This window comes from Carcharodon carcharias, chromosome 1, assembly GCF_017639515.1.
Source record: "Carcharodon carcharias isolate sCarCar2 chromosome 1, sCarCar2.pri, whole genome shotgun sequence".
Classification (NCBI taxonomy): Eukaryota; Metazoa; Chordata; class Chondrichthyes; order Lamniformes; family Lamnidae; genus Carcharodon; species Carcharodon carcharias.
Window position 1 is genome coordinate 171,494,172 of NC_054467.1, and position 14,768 is coordinate 171,508,939.

General features: G+C 40.0%; 1 protein-coding gene across 3 annotated transcripts in view; it reads right to left on the reverse strand.

Annotated features, from left to right (window-relative positions):
- kif2a (kinesin family member 2A) overlaps positions 1–14,768 on the reverse strand; it is a 138,023-nt gene that overhangs the window by 73,267 nt on the left and 49,988 nt on the right. For 2 of the 3 annotated variants that reach the window (XM_041186254.1, XM_041186168.1), the window contains exons 6-9: positions 13,410–13,510; positions 13,252–13,305; positions 12,239–12,334; positions 10,739–10,793 (exon numbers count right to left, since the gene is read on the reverse strand). In XM_041186254.1, coding sequence (XP_041042188.1) covers positions 10,739–10,793; positions 12,239–12,334; positions 13,252–13,305; positions 13,410–13,510 — 306 coding nt within the window. The remainder of the gene's footprint in view (positions 1–10,738; positions 10,794–12,238; positions 12,335–13,251; positions 13,306–13,409; positions 13,511–14,768) is intronic. The other variant, XM_041186342.1, reaches the window with a different exon arrangement.

Consider the following 14,768-nt stretch of genomic DNA (forward strand, 5'->3'; position numbering starts at 1 on the left):
CAAAGGAAGCAAAGCTGTCTGTGTTAAGATTGGTTAAAAAAAGACCTAGAGATTATATTAACAGATATCAGATACTAACATTGCAGAAAGTAAAACCTCCCAAAAAAAAAAACATTCTTAAAACCAGAGGGCAGTCTGGAAAAAGGTTGCTGGCCAAAAGAGATCATTTTGCAGGTGAGTCTTTGCTCACAGGTGGATAGCCATGTGAATCATAAGTACAATACTTACATTTGTGAGCTGTTTACCTGGAGCTAGACCTGTACATACTGAGGCAAGGTTAGAAGTGATGCTGAAGGGAATAGATAAAAAACAACCCTATAGTAATATGCCACAAAAGGTAAATGACATGGTGAGAAATAATATAAGGGCCTTAAAGCCAGGTTTATTAGGATTGTGTCAAAACCCAGGTGGAGAATACATATAACGTTCTCTAGTTTACTTCCAGCATTTGACAAAGGAGCAAAACGTCACCAAAAAGAGAGTGGCTGGTAGTATGGGGTAATGAAAACAACCACCAGAAACACTCAAAGAGCTCAGAGTATAGTCACTGTTGTAATGTAGGAAACAAAGCAGTCAATTTTTGCACAGCTGGTTCCCACAAGCAACAATGTGATGGTGACCGGATAAGGCAGAGATAAATAGACTCAAATAACATAGGAGTCAAAGGTTATTGGGGGTAAGTGGGAATGTGGAGTTGAGGGCACAACTCAGCCATGGTCTTACTGAATGATGCAGCAGGCTCGAGGAGCAGAATGGTCCACTCCTGCTCCTAATTCACATGTTTGTATGGTAATCGGTTTTGACTGAGGAATAAATATTGACCAGGGCAATGGGGTTAACTTTCCTGCTCTCCTTTGAAATAGTGCCACAGAATTTTTGGCATCTGTCTGAGGGGGCAGACTGGAGTATCAGCCGCGATTTTAGTGCTCAAGTCCAAGAGCAAACCTGGAACGTTGTAACTTAAGAGGCAAGAGTGCCACTAACAGAGTCACAGCAGATACAGAGAACATAGAGATCTAGTAACATGAATACACCTTTCAGCCCAGTGAGCACAAAAAAGTGGTTGCAGCCCCATGGAGAATACAAATCAGCAACAGCATTGCTACACCAGGAGACAAATACAAAGTAAAGCCATAGGAAGCAAAACCACCTGTGTTGAGATTGGTTAAAAAATACTGATTATATTAACAGATATCAGATACTAATTAGGAATAAATAAAAGTTGATGCTGTGGGAGATGGAAAATTACAACATCAACTAATCTCTTAGCATTAGAAATGCCTAACATACAAACATACGAAGGAAGAGCAGGAGGAGGCCATTTGGCCCTTTGAGCCTGCTCCGCCATTCAATAAGATCATGGCTAATTTGATTGTAATCTGAACTCCACGTTGCTGCCTACCCACGATAATCTTTCACTTCCTTGCTTATCAAGAGAATCTATCTACCTCCGCCTTAAAAATATTCAAAGACTCTCTTCCTCAAAAGGCAATAAGAGCAGAGTTCCAAAGACGCAAAACCTTCAGAGAAAAAAATCTCATCTGTCTTAAATGTTTTTAAACAGTGACCCCCTAGTTCTAGATTCTCTCACAAGAGGAAACATCCTTTACACATCCACCCTGTCAAGGCCCCTCAGGATCTTAAAGGTTTCATTCAAGTTGCCTCTTACCCTAATAAACTCCAGCGGATACAAGCCTAGCCTGTCCAACCTTTCTTCAAGTCAACCTTCCCATTTCCAATATTAGTTTAGTAAACCTTCTTTGAATTGCTTCCAATGCATTTACATCCTTCCTTAAATAAGGAGGCCAATACTGTACACAGTATTCTATACCTGGTCTCACCAATGTCCTGTTTGACTGCAGCATAGCCTCCCCACTTCAATTCCCCTCGCATTCTATTAGCGTTCATAATTATTTGCTCTACTTGCACACTAGCCTTTTGAGATTCATGCACTAGGACGCCCAGATCCCTCTGCATCTCAGAGCTCTGCAATCTTTTACCATGTAGATAATATGCTTTTATATTCTTCCTGCCAAAATGGACAACCTCACATTTCCCCACAGCATACTCCATTTGCCAGGTCTTTGCCAACTCACTTAACCTACTTATATCTCTTTCTAGCCTCCTTATGTCCTCTTCACAACTTACTCTCTTTACTATCTTCGCAACTTTACTATCTTTGTGTCATCAGCAAATTTCGCAAGCAAAACTGAAGTCTCTTCATCCAAGTTATTTATTTAGATTGTAAAAGTCAAGGCCCCAGCACTAAACCCTGTGGCACACCACTTGTTACATCCTGCCAACCGGAAAATGATACATTTATACCTACAATGCTTTGTTAGCCAGCCAATCTTCTACCCATGCCAATATGTTACCCTCTACTCCATGAGCTTTTATTTTCAGCAATAACCTTTGATATGGCACCTTATCAAATGCCCTCTGGAAATCTAGATACAGTACATCAGTCAGTTCCCCTTTATCCACGGCACATGTTACTTCTTCAAAGAACTTCAATAAATTAGCTAAACATGATTTTACAAAACCATGCTGACTCTGCCTGACTGCCTTGAATTTTTCTAAGTGCCCTGCTGGAAGGTCTTTAATAATAGCTTCTAACATTTTCCCTATGACAGATGTTAAGCTAACTAGCCTGTAGTTTCTTGCTTCCTGTCTCCCCCCTTTTTTAAATAAAGGAGTTACAAAATGTGAACTAACAGTGGGACATGCTAAAGGACAGCAGATCAGAATGTGATAGTACAACTTTTTCTATGAAATGAGAGAAAGAGTATGTAATAACAAGGAAGTGATTTTAATGATAAATTTCAATCAAGGCAATAAAAATTAGGAGAATCCATTTGGTTGGAGTCATAGTTGGTAGATACAATGTCTATCTTGATCTGGCATTAGTTAATGCCCAGAAAAAATAAAATAAATATAAGTAATAGCATCTCTGGGAAATACTGACCACAGAAAAGATAGCTCTCATGATGTAGGAGTCAGAAATAGTGAAGACAATAGCGCTGGAATCGGCAGCATGCCCACCGACAATTAAGAGGCCTATTACGGCCGTTGAAAAATTAATTAAAATAAATTTTTCGCTGCCCGTCCAACCTTATGACTAGCAGGCAGGCGATAACGCCAAGCAGCCTTTGCACTTTTTTGGAAACCTCATCCAAGGGCGGGATGAGGTTTCTAAAAGCAAATAAAAATTAATAAAACTTTAATTTTTCATTAATAATATTAATGACAGAGTCACATGAGGGGATATGTTTCACAAGAACATAAAAAAATGAGTCTGGGAAGAGTGTCCTCAGCCGTCACCGTCGCCGTGAAGCAGTCTGGGATGAGTGTCCTCGGCAGTCAGTCGCCGAGTGAAAAAAACAAAGAGCGACATCACAGGAAAACTGTTAGTTCATTGGTTGGTAAGTAACTGCTAGTTTGAACTACCTATTCTAAGTTGATTTCAGATTAAAGGTGACTACTGGAGCCCAGGATCAGAGGCCTAACACTTTAGCTTCAACTCAGCAGAGAGATCGAGTTCCAGTTGATTTGAAAAAGTGTACTTTGATCTCTATTCTAACTTGCTTTCAGATTAAAGATAAATAGGAGAAATGCTTTATAGATTGATAGACTAAAGACCAGTAGGAAATTTAAAAACAAATTGAAAAACTAATTAAATAAAGCAGAGATGAAGGGCCAGGCGATGTGTTGTAGCTGCATATATGGGAGCTGGTGAACCCCATTGTGGTTCCTAGTGACCACAACTGTAGCAAATGGTGATTGCTCGAAGAACTCCGGCTCAGAGCTGATGAGCTGGAGTCTGAGTTTCGGACACTGCGGCACATCAGGGAGGGGGAGGGTTACCTGGACATTGTGTTTCAGGAGACAGTCACACCCCTTAGATTAGCTACCTTAAATTTGGCCAGTGGTCAGGGACAGGAGGTGTGATTATGAGTGAGGCAGGTAGAGGAATCCAGGAAGTAACACTGCAGGAGCCTCAGCCCTTATCCAACAGGTTTGGGATTCTTGCTCCTTGTGTGGACAAGAGCAGGGACTGTAGGGAGGATGAGCAAACTGACCATAGCACCGTGGTGCAGGGAGCCATTCAAGTTGGGGAAGAAAAGAGAAATGTAGTTGTAATTGGGGATAGTATAGTTAGAGGAATAAATACTGCTCTCTGTAGCCAGGATCAAGAGTCCCAAAGACTGTGTTGCCTATCTGGTGCCAGGCTTAAGGATATCTCCTCTGGGCTGTAGAGGAACTTAGAGTGGGAGGGGAAAGATCCAGTTGTTGTGGTCCACGTGGGTACCAATGATGTAGTTAGAACGAGGAAAGAGGTTCTGCTGAGGGAATACAAGCAGCTAGGGGCTAAATTAAAAAGCAGAACCAAAAAGGTAATAATCTCTGGATTACTACGTGAGCCACCAGCTAATTGGCACAAGGTCAATAAGATTAAAGAGGTAAATGCATGGCTCAAAGATTGGTGTGGGAGAATTCATGGGCATTGGCACTAGTACTGCGGAAAGAGGGAGCTATTCCATTCGGATGGGCTCCATTTGAATCAGTCTGGGACCAGTCTTGGCAAATTGCATAATTAGGGTTGCAGAAAGAAACTAAATAGTGGGGGGAGGGTTCAGTTGCATGGAAATATAAAAATCAAAGTTTAAGGAGAGGGTAAGAGTGCAGATTAGTGACGAGGCTGATTGTTACCAAAAAGTAAAAGGGAGGGACAGTGTGTGTGTTAGGGGGAAATTAAAAATGCTAAAAGAGAATACATAAGAATTTACTGAAAAATCCTTAAAATCTCCAGGCAGACATGGCTGCTAAATATATTAAGAGTTGAAGATTACTAGATGAACATTGCATAGCCTTAAGATTCAGACTGGAGACAAATGTATGACATAAATTAGATTAAGTGTACTCCCCTCTCACAAAGGGAAGGGGCAGATGGCTTTAGCTTAGATATGGGAAGACATACAATGGACAAAGATGAAACACAGTCTTGAGTTGTGGGAACCAAGGTCTTTGTGTATGTATTTTAAATTTGATTGGATAATTATGTATACATCCTTTAGAATAATTGGTTAGCAAAATCACATATTTATGTAGTCAATAGGATAGAGTTAGCATGGGACCGGTGTGTCGGTAACCGATTGGATATATTCAAATGTACTCAAATGTATTATGATAAGAACAAGTACAAAAGTAATGAATTGCAATCAATCTGGGAGCTGGGTCTTCATTCTTAGGAATGATTGCGGCTCCCTTGCATATGTTTGAATAAAACAGGTTAAAGGAAACTTGAGTCTCTGTGGTCACTGTGGGAACGGAGAGTGTAACTTCTTCAGTTATATTGCACCAAAGAATCATGTAAGGGAAACTTGACAATAGGGCAAACTTAAAGGCTTTGTATCTGAATGTGCGTAGCATTCATAATAAAACTAATGAGTTAACAGCACAAATAGAGATGAATAAGAATGATTTGGTGGCGATTACTGAGATGTGGTTACAGGGAGAACAGGTTTGGGAGTTGAATATCCAAGGGTACTCAGTGTTTCGGAAGGATAGGCAGGAAGGAAAAGGAAGTGGTGTAGCTGTGTTAGTAAAGGAAGAGATCAGTGCTAAAGTGAGGAATGATATAGGCACTGGAGAGCAAGACGTAGAGTCAGTCTGAGTAGAAATAAGAAATAGCAAGGGAAACAAGTCCCTGGTGGGAATAATCTATAGGTCCCTAAACAGTAGTTCAGCAGCCAGGCACAGTTTAAAACCAGGAATACTGGGAGCATGTAAGAAAGGCACAGCAATAATCATGGGTGCTTTTAATATGCATATAGACTGGACTAAGGGTAGCCTTGAGGGAGAGTTCAGAGAGTGTATTAGAGATTGTTTGTCGGAACAATATTTTGTGGAACCAACCAGGGAGCAGGCTATTCTGGGTTTGGTTTTGTGTAATGAAGTGGGATTAATTAATGATCTCATAGTAAAGGATCCTCAAGGGAAGAGTGATCATACCATGTTAGAATTCCAAGTTTGGTTTGAGAGTGAGAAACTTGAGTCCCACACTAGTGTTCTGGAGTTAAACAAAGGTAACTACATAGGCATGAGGGCAGAATTGGCCCTAGTGCACTGGGCAGGAAGGCTACAAGGTAGGACAGTTTATGAACAGTGGCAGATATTTGAGGAGATATTCAATTCCTCCCAAGTAAAATATATTCCAAAGAGGACGAAAGATGGTAAGAGGGGGAAAAAGCATCCATGGCTAAGCAATGAAGTTAAAGATAACATAAAGGCAAAAACTAAGGCATACAAAATTGCAAAAGGTCAGTGGCAGGTTGGAAGATTGGGAAACTTTTAAAGATCAACAAAAGGTCACCAAAAAAGTTATAAAAAGAGCAAAGGTAAATTATGAAAGAAAACTAGTGCAAAATGTAAAAACTGATAGCAAAAACTTCTACAAGTATATAAAAGGAAAGAGAGTAGCTAAAGTGAATGTTGCTCCCTTGGAGGATGAGACTGGGGAGTTAATAGTGGAGAACGCAGAAATGGCAGAGACGCTTAGTCAATATTTTGCCTCAGTTTTCATGGTGGAGGACACGAGTACCACCCCAATGGTAACAGATGGTGCAGAGTATAGAGAAGGGAGAACTTAGAACAATCACCATCACTAGAGAAAATGTACTGAGCAAACTATTGGGATTAAAGGGTGACAAGTCCCCAGAGCCCGATGGCCTACATACATAAAAGGAAGTGGCAGCGGAGATAGTGGATGTATTAACTATAATATTCCAAAATTCCCTGGATTCTGGAAAGTGGATTAGAAAAATGCTAATATAATGCCCTTGTTCAAAAAGGGTGGGAGGCAGAAAGTAGGAAACTATAGACCAGTTAGTTTAACGTCTGTTGTTGGGAAATTGTTGGAATCTATTAAGGAAGTAGTAATGGGGCATTTGGAAAGTCAAAATGCAATCCATCAGAGTCAGCATGGTGTTATGAAAAGTAAATCGTTTTTGACTAATTTGCTAGAGTTCTCTGAAGATGTGACAAGCAAAGTGGATAATGCGGATCCTGTAGAAGTAGCATATCTGGACTTTCAGAAGGCCTTTGATAAGGTGCCACACAAAAGATCCTCAAGATAAGTTCACACGGAGTTAGGGGTAATAAATTAGCTTGGATAGAGGATTGGCTAACAAACAGAAAACAGAGTCAGGATAAATGGGTCTTTTTCTGGATGGCAAGCTGTAACTCGTGGGGTGCCACAGGATTCATTCCTTGAGCCCCAACTATTTACAATCTATATTAATGACTTAGATTCAGGAATAGAGGGTACTATAGCCAAATTTGCAGGTGACACCAAAATAGGTGGGAAAGTAAGTTGCAGTGAAGAAATAAGAAATTTACAAATGGATATGGGCAGGTTAGGTGAATGGGCCAAAATTCGGCAGATGGATAAGTATGAGGTTATCCATTTTGGTCAGAAGAATAAAAAGGCGACTTATCATTTAAATGGAGAGATACTTCAGAACGCTTCGGTGCAGAGGGATCTGGGTGTCATCGTGCATGAATCGCAGAAAGCTAGTATGCAGGTATAGCAGGCAATAAGGAAGGCAAATGGAATTTTGGCATTTATTGCTAAAGGAATAAAGTTTTGTTGCAACTGTACAAGGCATTGGTGAGACCACACCTGGAGTACTGTGCAGAGTTTTGGTCCCCTTGAGAAAAGATGTAGTGCATTGGAGGCAGTTCAGAGGAGGTTCACTAGATTCATTCCAGAGATGCGGGGCTTGTCTTATGAGGAGAGTTTGAGCAGTTTAGGCCTATACTTGCTACAGTTTAGAAGGATGAGAGGAGATCTAATTGAGGTATATAAGATGCTAAAGGGGATAGACAAAGTAGATGTGGAGTGGATGTTTCCCCTTGTGGGGCATTCTAGAACGAGAGGCCATAGTTTTAGGCTAAGAGGTGGTAGATTTAAATCAGAGATGAGGAAGAATTACTTTTCTCAAAGGATCGTGAATCTGTGGAATTCAATACCTCAGAGTGCAGTGGATGCCGGGACGCTGAATAAATTTAAGGAGGAGATAGACAGATTTTTAATTAGTAACAGGTTGAAAGGTTATGGGGAAATTGGAGTTGAGGCTGAAACGAGATCAGCCATGATTGTATTGAATGGCGGGGCAGGCTCGAGGGGCTGAATTGCCTACTCCTGCTTCTAGTTCTTACGTTCTTATGAGATGGGACGCAGTACATAGGGAGGAACAAAGGGATCTCAGAGTACAACTACACCAAGTCGCCAAAAGTTGCACCATGGGTTAAGAAGTTTGCATAAAAAAGGCAAACCAAGCACAAGGCTTCATTTCTAGAAAGATAAAATTAAGTAGTAGGGAAGCGACACTATCATTCTGATGAGTAATATTGGACTTGAAATGTTAACTATTTTTCTCTCTCCTCAGATGCTGCCAGACCTGAGCTTTTCTATTTTTATTTCAGATTTTCAGCACCCACGGTATTTTGTTTTTATCTTAAGTTATGCTATCGAGCCTTGGTTAGTTCACACTTAAGAGTATTGATATTATAAAAAGAATATAGAGGTACTGGAGAGGGGGCAGAGAAGATTTACAAGAATGAGACTAGAAATCCATGAGAACATATATCAGGAAAAGATTGACAAGCTGGGTCTCTTTTCACTTGAAAAAAGGTGGCTGAGGGGTGACCTCATGGAGGTGTTTAAAGTTATGAACAGTGTTTATAGAGTTCATACAGAGAAAATATCTCCTCTGGTGGTGAAGAGTATAACTAGAGGCCATTAATATAAAATAATCAGCAAGAAATCCAATGGGGAATTTAGAAGAACATGGAACTCGTTACCACGGTAAGTGGTTGAAGCAATTACAGATGTATTTAAGGGGAAGTGGTACAAGCTTTAGGGAGCAAGGATTAGATAGTAATGATGGATTGAGGTTTGAGTGGACCATAAATACCTGAATGGACTGACTGGGCCAAAAGACCTGTTTCTGTTCCGTATATCCTATGTAACGATACGTAACCACTTCCTCCAAGGATGAATGAGCAGGAAGTCTTTGTCAAATAAATTATCCCACGTATAATTCATGACTCCACTATAAATAAGATGGTATTTCTAATAAAGCTTTTAAACCCATTTTCTCTAAATTTACCCATTTTCTATGCGGTCCCTACTGATTTCTTTTTTTTTTTAAATATGAACACAAGGTAAACCTCAGAGAAACAGGGATTTTAAACTCAATATATGTACAATGGAAGAAGTGAACCAAAACAGATGCAGCTGTTATCAGTGACTGCAATATACTAGTAATAGATGGAGAACTCTAAAAAGGTGGCAATAGCATGAAAACCTGATCTTGGAATGCAGTAAAATATGTCAACTTTCAGAAATTACTGAAGGCGTTTCACAAAAGTCTTGTTACAAAATTTCAATCATAGTACATGAAACAGCACAATTAGAAAACTGGTTAACCAACCGGATGAGCAAAGCATTTGAAGTAGAGGCAGATACAGTGCTATGGAAAGACAGCAAGGCAAAGGATAACTTTGAGCCGGTACAGACATAATGAGCTGAGTTGCCTTCTTCTACATAGTAAACTTTTATGGTTCTATGGATGTTCAGATACATACCCAAAGAGCTAGAGCACAAATCCTAGAATCTGATAATGTCTGTATAAGACACTGCTCAGGTCACACCTGGAGAACTGTGCTCAAGTTTTGTTGCTATAGTGCAGCATGAATAACCAGGCATTGGAAAAAGAGGTCAACCAAACTGGAGATTAGCTGAAGGCATTTGAGCCAAGAGGAGAGCTTCAAGAGCCTGAAAATGTTTATTCTTAAGAGAAGGCTTAGTGGAGATAATATTCAAGATTCAAGGGAATTTACAGATTGAAATCCACCAATATTTCCACAGATTCTAAAATCGGGTGGCACGCTCAGAAGCTCCGAGATAACGTGCAGACAATTTATACTGCAAAACTTTACACAGAGGATTGTGCGCATGTGGCAGTGTTTGACTGACAGTTATACTGATTGACGGTTTGAGTCTGGTTCAAGGGGAAGCAGAACAGAATCCTTTGACAGCCAACTCTAATCAGCAACCAGGATTGTAAGTTTCAATTGTGTGTAGCTTACAAGTCAGTCTTAAGTCTTCATATGTAAAAGCCTAGTCAATGGCCAGTACTGATTTGGAAAGTAAATAACTATGTTTCGGAGTTCAGTCTTCCATCGAGTTTTAGCAGAGGAGATGCATCTTTGCTGTTTTTGACACACATTAGCAAAGGAAGGAGTTTCTTATAACCACTGTTTTATACTGAGTAGAATCAGTCTGAAAGAAACATTCATCAAAGTCAAGAGCATCATGTAATAGCACGTGAAATGTCCTGTAATAAAAGGTTCTCTTTTCAGACTTGGGTTTGACCATGCTTCACTCATTATTGGCTATTTATGGCACTTTTTTTCATGGGAGAGTGAGAGGCAGAGGATGGTAGCTCAGTATCAGTGACCAGTGGCACTGAACTCAAGGAAGTAACTAGTAAGAAAACTCCGAAACTTAGAAGTGTTATTAACTTATGGGGTCAGTTGCATGTACTGCATAACTTTTTCCAGTACTGTCGTTTATGTTAGGGATATTTTGATTAGAGATCAGTTAGAGTTTGGATAAAATAATCGGATCAATTTGCAGATTAAAAATAAAATTAACTAAAAATTATTTTACCTTTTTTGTTTAGCGGTCGTTTTCTTACACAAACACATATTCGTTGCTCATCGATCTAAAAGGAAAACAAAGTGTCAGTTGCAGCGCAAGCTGTTCTAATCATGCATGCAATAACATTCATGCCACACAAGTATCAGGAAATGACCATCTCCCCTTGACATTCAATGGCATTACCATTGCTGAATCCCCCACTATCAACATCCTAGGGGTTATCGTTGACCAGAAACTGAACTGGACCAGCCCAGGTCAGAGGCTAGAAATTCTGTGTTGAGTAACTCACCCACTGACTCCCCAAAGCCTGCCTACAGGGCACAAATCGACAGAGTTTTGGAACATTCCCCACTTGTCTGGATGGGTGCAGTTCCAACAACACTGAAGAAACTCAACATCATCCAGGCCAAAGCAGCCCGCTTGTTTGGCACCCCATCCACCACCTTAAACATTCACTCCCCCCATCACTGATGTGCAGTGGCAAGTAGTATGTACCACATACAAGATCCATTGCAGCAATTCACTAATGCTTCTTTGAAGCACCTTCTAAACCCACTCTCTCTACAACCTAGGAGAACAAGGGCAGCAGACACATGGGAACACCACCACCTGCAGTTCCCCTCCAAGTCCCAGGCCGTCTTGACTTTGGACTATACTGCCATTCCTTCACTGTTGCTGGGTCGAAATTCTGGAGCTCCCTTTCTAACAGCACTATGGGTGTACCTAAACCACATGGACTGCAGCAGTTCAAAAGGCAGCTCACCACCACCTTCTCAAGTGCAATTAGGGATGGGCAACAAACGTACAAATGTTGGCCTAGCCAGTGACTCCCACATCTTCCAAATAAATTTTAAAAATGCTTCCAGGCCAACTGTAAACTTAACCAATATAGTCGCTTAGAACCACTTCAACATAAAATCTTCAGTAGGCTCATTGGTATATAACATGTAACTGTGGCTACCATCTGTAATGCTACGTTAAATTATTGCAAAGCTACAGGAAATGCATGTAGAGTTTGAAGCTAACAAAAAAAAAAAGGCACATTGCATTTTATTTTTAAATAATGTAAGTTTAAGGTTCTTTATACCCCCATGAGTTAGGTTTCCTCATAATCAGATGCCTTATAATCATATAACGAAATATGATCACATATGAAAGTACAAACTGAAGCAACTAAAGTCAGTCTTTAAATAAGCATTTTACTCTGAAGTACCAAACTGCCTCTGCAAAAGTCAAACAAACTTTTCTTCACTTTTAAAAAAAAAATTAACACCAAAAGTTACTAAAAAATGATTTGGTAAAACTGCACAACAGCATAGAAGGATGTAAAAATGTGAACATTACTTTCTGATAACATAAAAACATACACTACTCGCGGATATTGTGCAACTTTCAAAATAAAATATACCTAAATCTACTTTGAATAATATTTAATCATTAAAAGTAACACTAAATAAACTGCTGTGGTATCAGTAGAGTACAGTCTACTTGCTTAAACTTGTAACTTACTGGATCAGCAGCTGTAAGAGGTCGATAGTCAAGACTTGATCTAAATTCTCTTATCATGCACATAATTTCCCAGTTTGGATTTGTAGAGTCAACGTCCTATTATATTAAATGCACAATTAATGAAGTAAGCATACATAATAACTAGATTACGTTAAGTAGAAGATGATAATTTGCATTAGTAACTTTGGTTTTCCAAATCTTATGCTTCAATACATGAGAGTCAAAATACATAAGAAAACATTTTCCAGAAAACCATTTGCAAAAAGTGGACTCAATAAACCGTTTAAGGTATTGGAGTGACAAATTATTGTCTAACAAACCAGTTACATCCCAATAATTCTCAACATTACCTGCTTTGAAAGGAGTCAAAGCTAATGAGAAAAATCTGCATCAAACTGACAAGTTACAGAATTAGAGTCACAAGAGTAAATTGTGGGGAAACAAAAATAAAAATTGAGGGTATTAATACTTAATCTCATTTCACCCTTATCACAGCAGCAAATCATCGGTTTAATTTTAGGGATACCAAATGTCCTATAGCATTTTACCCAAATTGCCATTCTTTGCACATTCCTGCTCAGCATATATCAGTATTCAGTGATAGCCTGTGGAACATCAGAGGAAATTATGCATTCAAAACACTTCCATCTGGATATTAGACTATAATTAGAGGTAGGGCCAAGGTCATTTTCCCCGTCCTATATCAGGGATAACAAGGCCAATCATGGGATCCTAATGCTACCCAGTTGAGATCAGCTAACTCAGGAGACATGGACCTGGAATTTTCTTGATTTTTAAAGCACAGGGCCACTTCATTATTAAGAAAGACATTATATAAATGGTTTTACAAAGTTAACTAACAGAAATTCTGAATATGCAGATCACATGAATCTTCCTCACCATTTTCCTGTTTATTTTACTAAGATCTAATATGGGGACTATAGAAATTTCTGGTAGGAGGTCAGGAGAGAAAATGTTCCAAGAGATTGCATGAGCAACACAGCATCTTTTACCATCTGAATATAATGAATCGACCGCTGCCAATCACCTGGTGCATAAGTGACATACTGTGGATAAAAAGAAAATACACATAAAAGTAAAATCTACCTATTTTGAAGCTCAGGGTATGGGTGCATAAAGAAAGCATTTTGTGTAAGAAATGACTGCAAACCTGAGCTCTTTTTTCTCTCATCTCTTGTTGCTGTATTCGCCGCTTTTCACGCTTTTCCTGGAGTTTTTCAACCTCTTTCACGCAATTTGATTTTCTGCGTGCTGAAAGAATCATTTATCAGAACAGTGCATATGCATTTGGTCATTCATGTGAAAAAACTGGGTTAAGTTATTTTGAGCACTGTAAACAAGTGCAATTTTGTTGACTCTAAATTGAACTCTAGATACTAAGAAATTGCATGATTAGTGATGAAAATATATACTTATGATTTTGCATACTTTATGCTTTGATACAACAAAATTTATCTGCATCATACATTTCAAGCATTCTAATTAAAATCACAAAAGACCTCAAAATTCTGTGTTGTAATCGACAAATTACAAAGTCACAATTATTAATTCTCTTGCTGGAATGTCATCACATGAAAACACAATGCCAATTGGAAGAGCAAGCACAATTAACTACAGTGACTCAGAGTCATAGCGCAGAGTTTTCCCCCCGTCGGGGAGGAAGGTCAGGAGCGGGTGCTTGGAGGCGCGCCTCAGATCAGCGCCCCCAATTGGGGGCGCATTACCATTTTACATGGACGGGCCAATTAAGGCCCGCCCAGAGTGATGTCCGCAAGGAAGCACTACGTGTTCCCTGTGCAGGCGGGGAGGGATTCCCTGAGCCGAGAGTGCGTTCTTTCGTGCATGCGCGCGAAAGTGAGCATTCATCTCCCTGAGGCTAAGTGCTGCCTCAGGGAGATCAGCTCCACATTAAAAAATGTTAAAAACAGAAATTAAAAATTTCCCTGACGTCCCTTCATACGACACTGTCACGAGATGGGACAAGTCCATCACTTTTAGTTACGCTTTTATTAAATTTTTAAAAACCTACATGAAACCTCATCCCGCCCGTGGATGCGGTTGCATGCTTTTTCCAATGCCTGCCAGGGCTCCTAGCCTGCCTGCCAACCTTAAGGTTAGCCAGGCAAGTCCACGAATTACATTAATTACTTTGTCAATGGCCTCAATAGGCCATTGACAGATCGGCGGGCGCAAAGCTGATTCAGCAGAGCCCCTGCCGACCAGAAAATTGAAATGAGGCTGGATGATGTTGGGAGCTCTGCCCGACGTCATCTCACATCATTTTACACTTCGGCAAGCGGGCCCCACCTGCCGACCGGGAAATTCTGGCCATAGAGGTCTACAGCACAGAAAAAGACCCTTTGGCCCATCGAATTTGCACCGGTCAAACAAGTACCTAGCTATTCTAATCCTATTTTCCAGCACTAAGCCCATAGCCTTATATGCCATGTTATCACAAGTGCACATCCAAATACTTCTTAAATATTATGAAGGTTTCTGCCTCTACCAC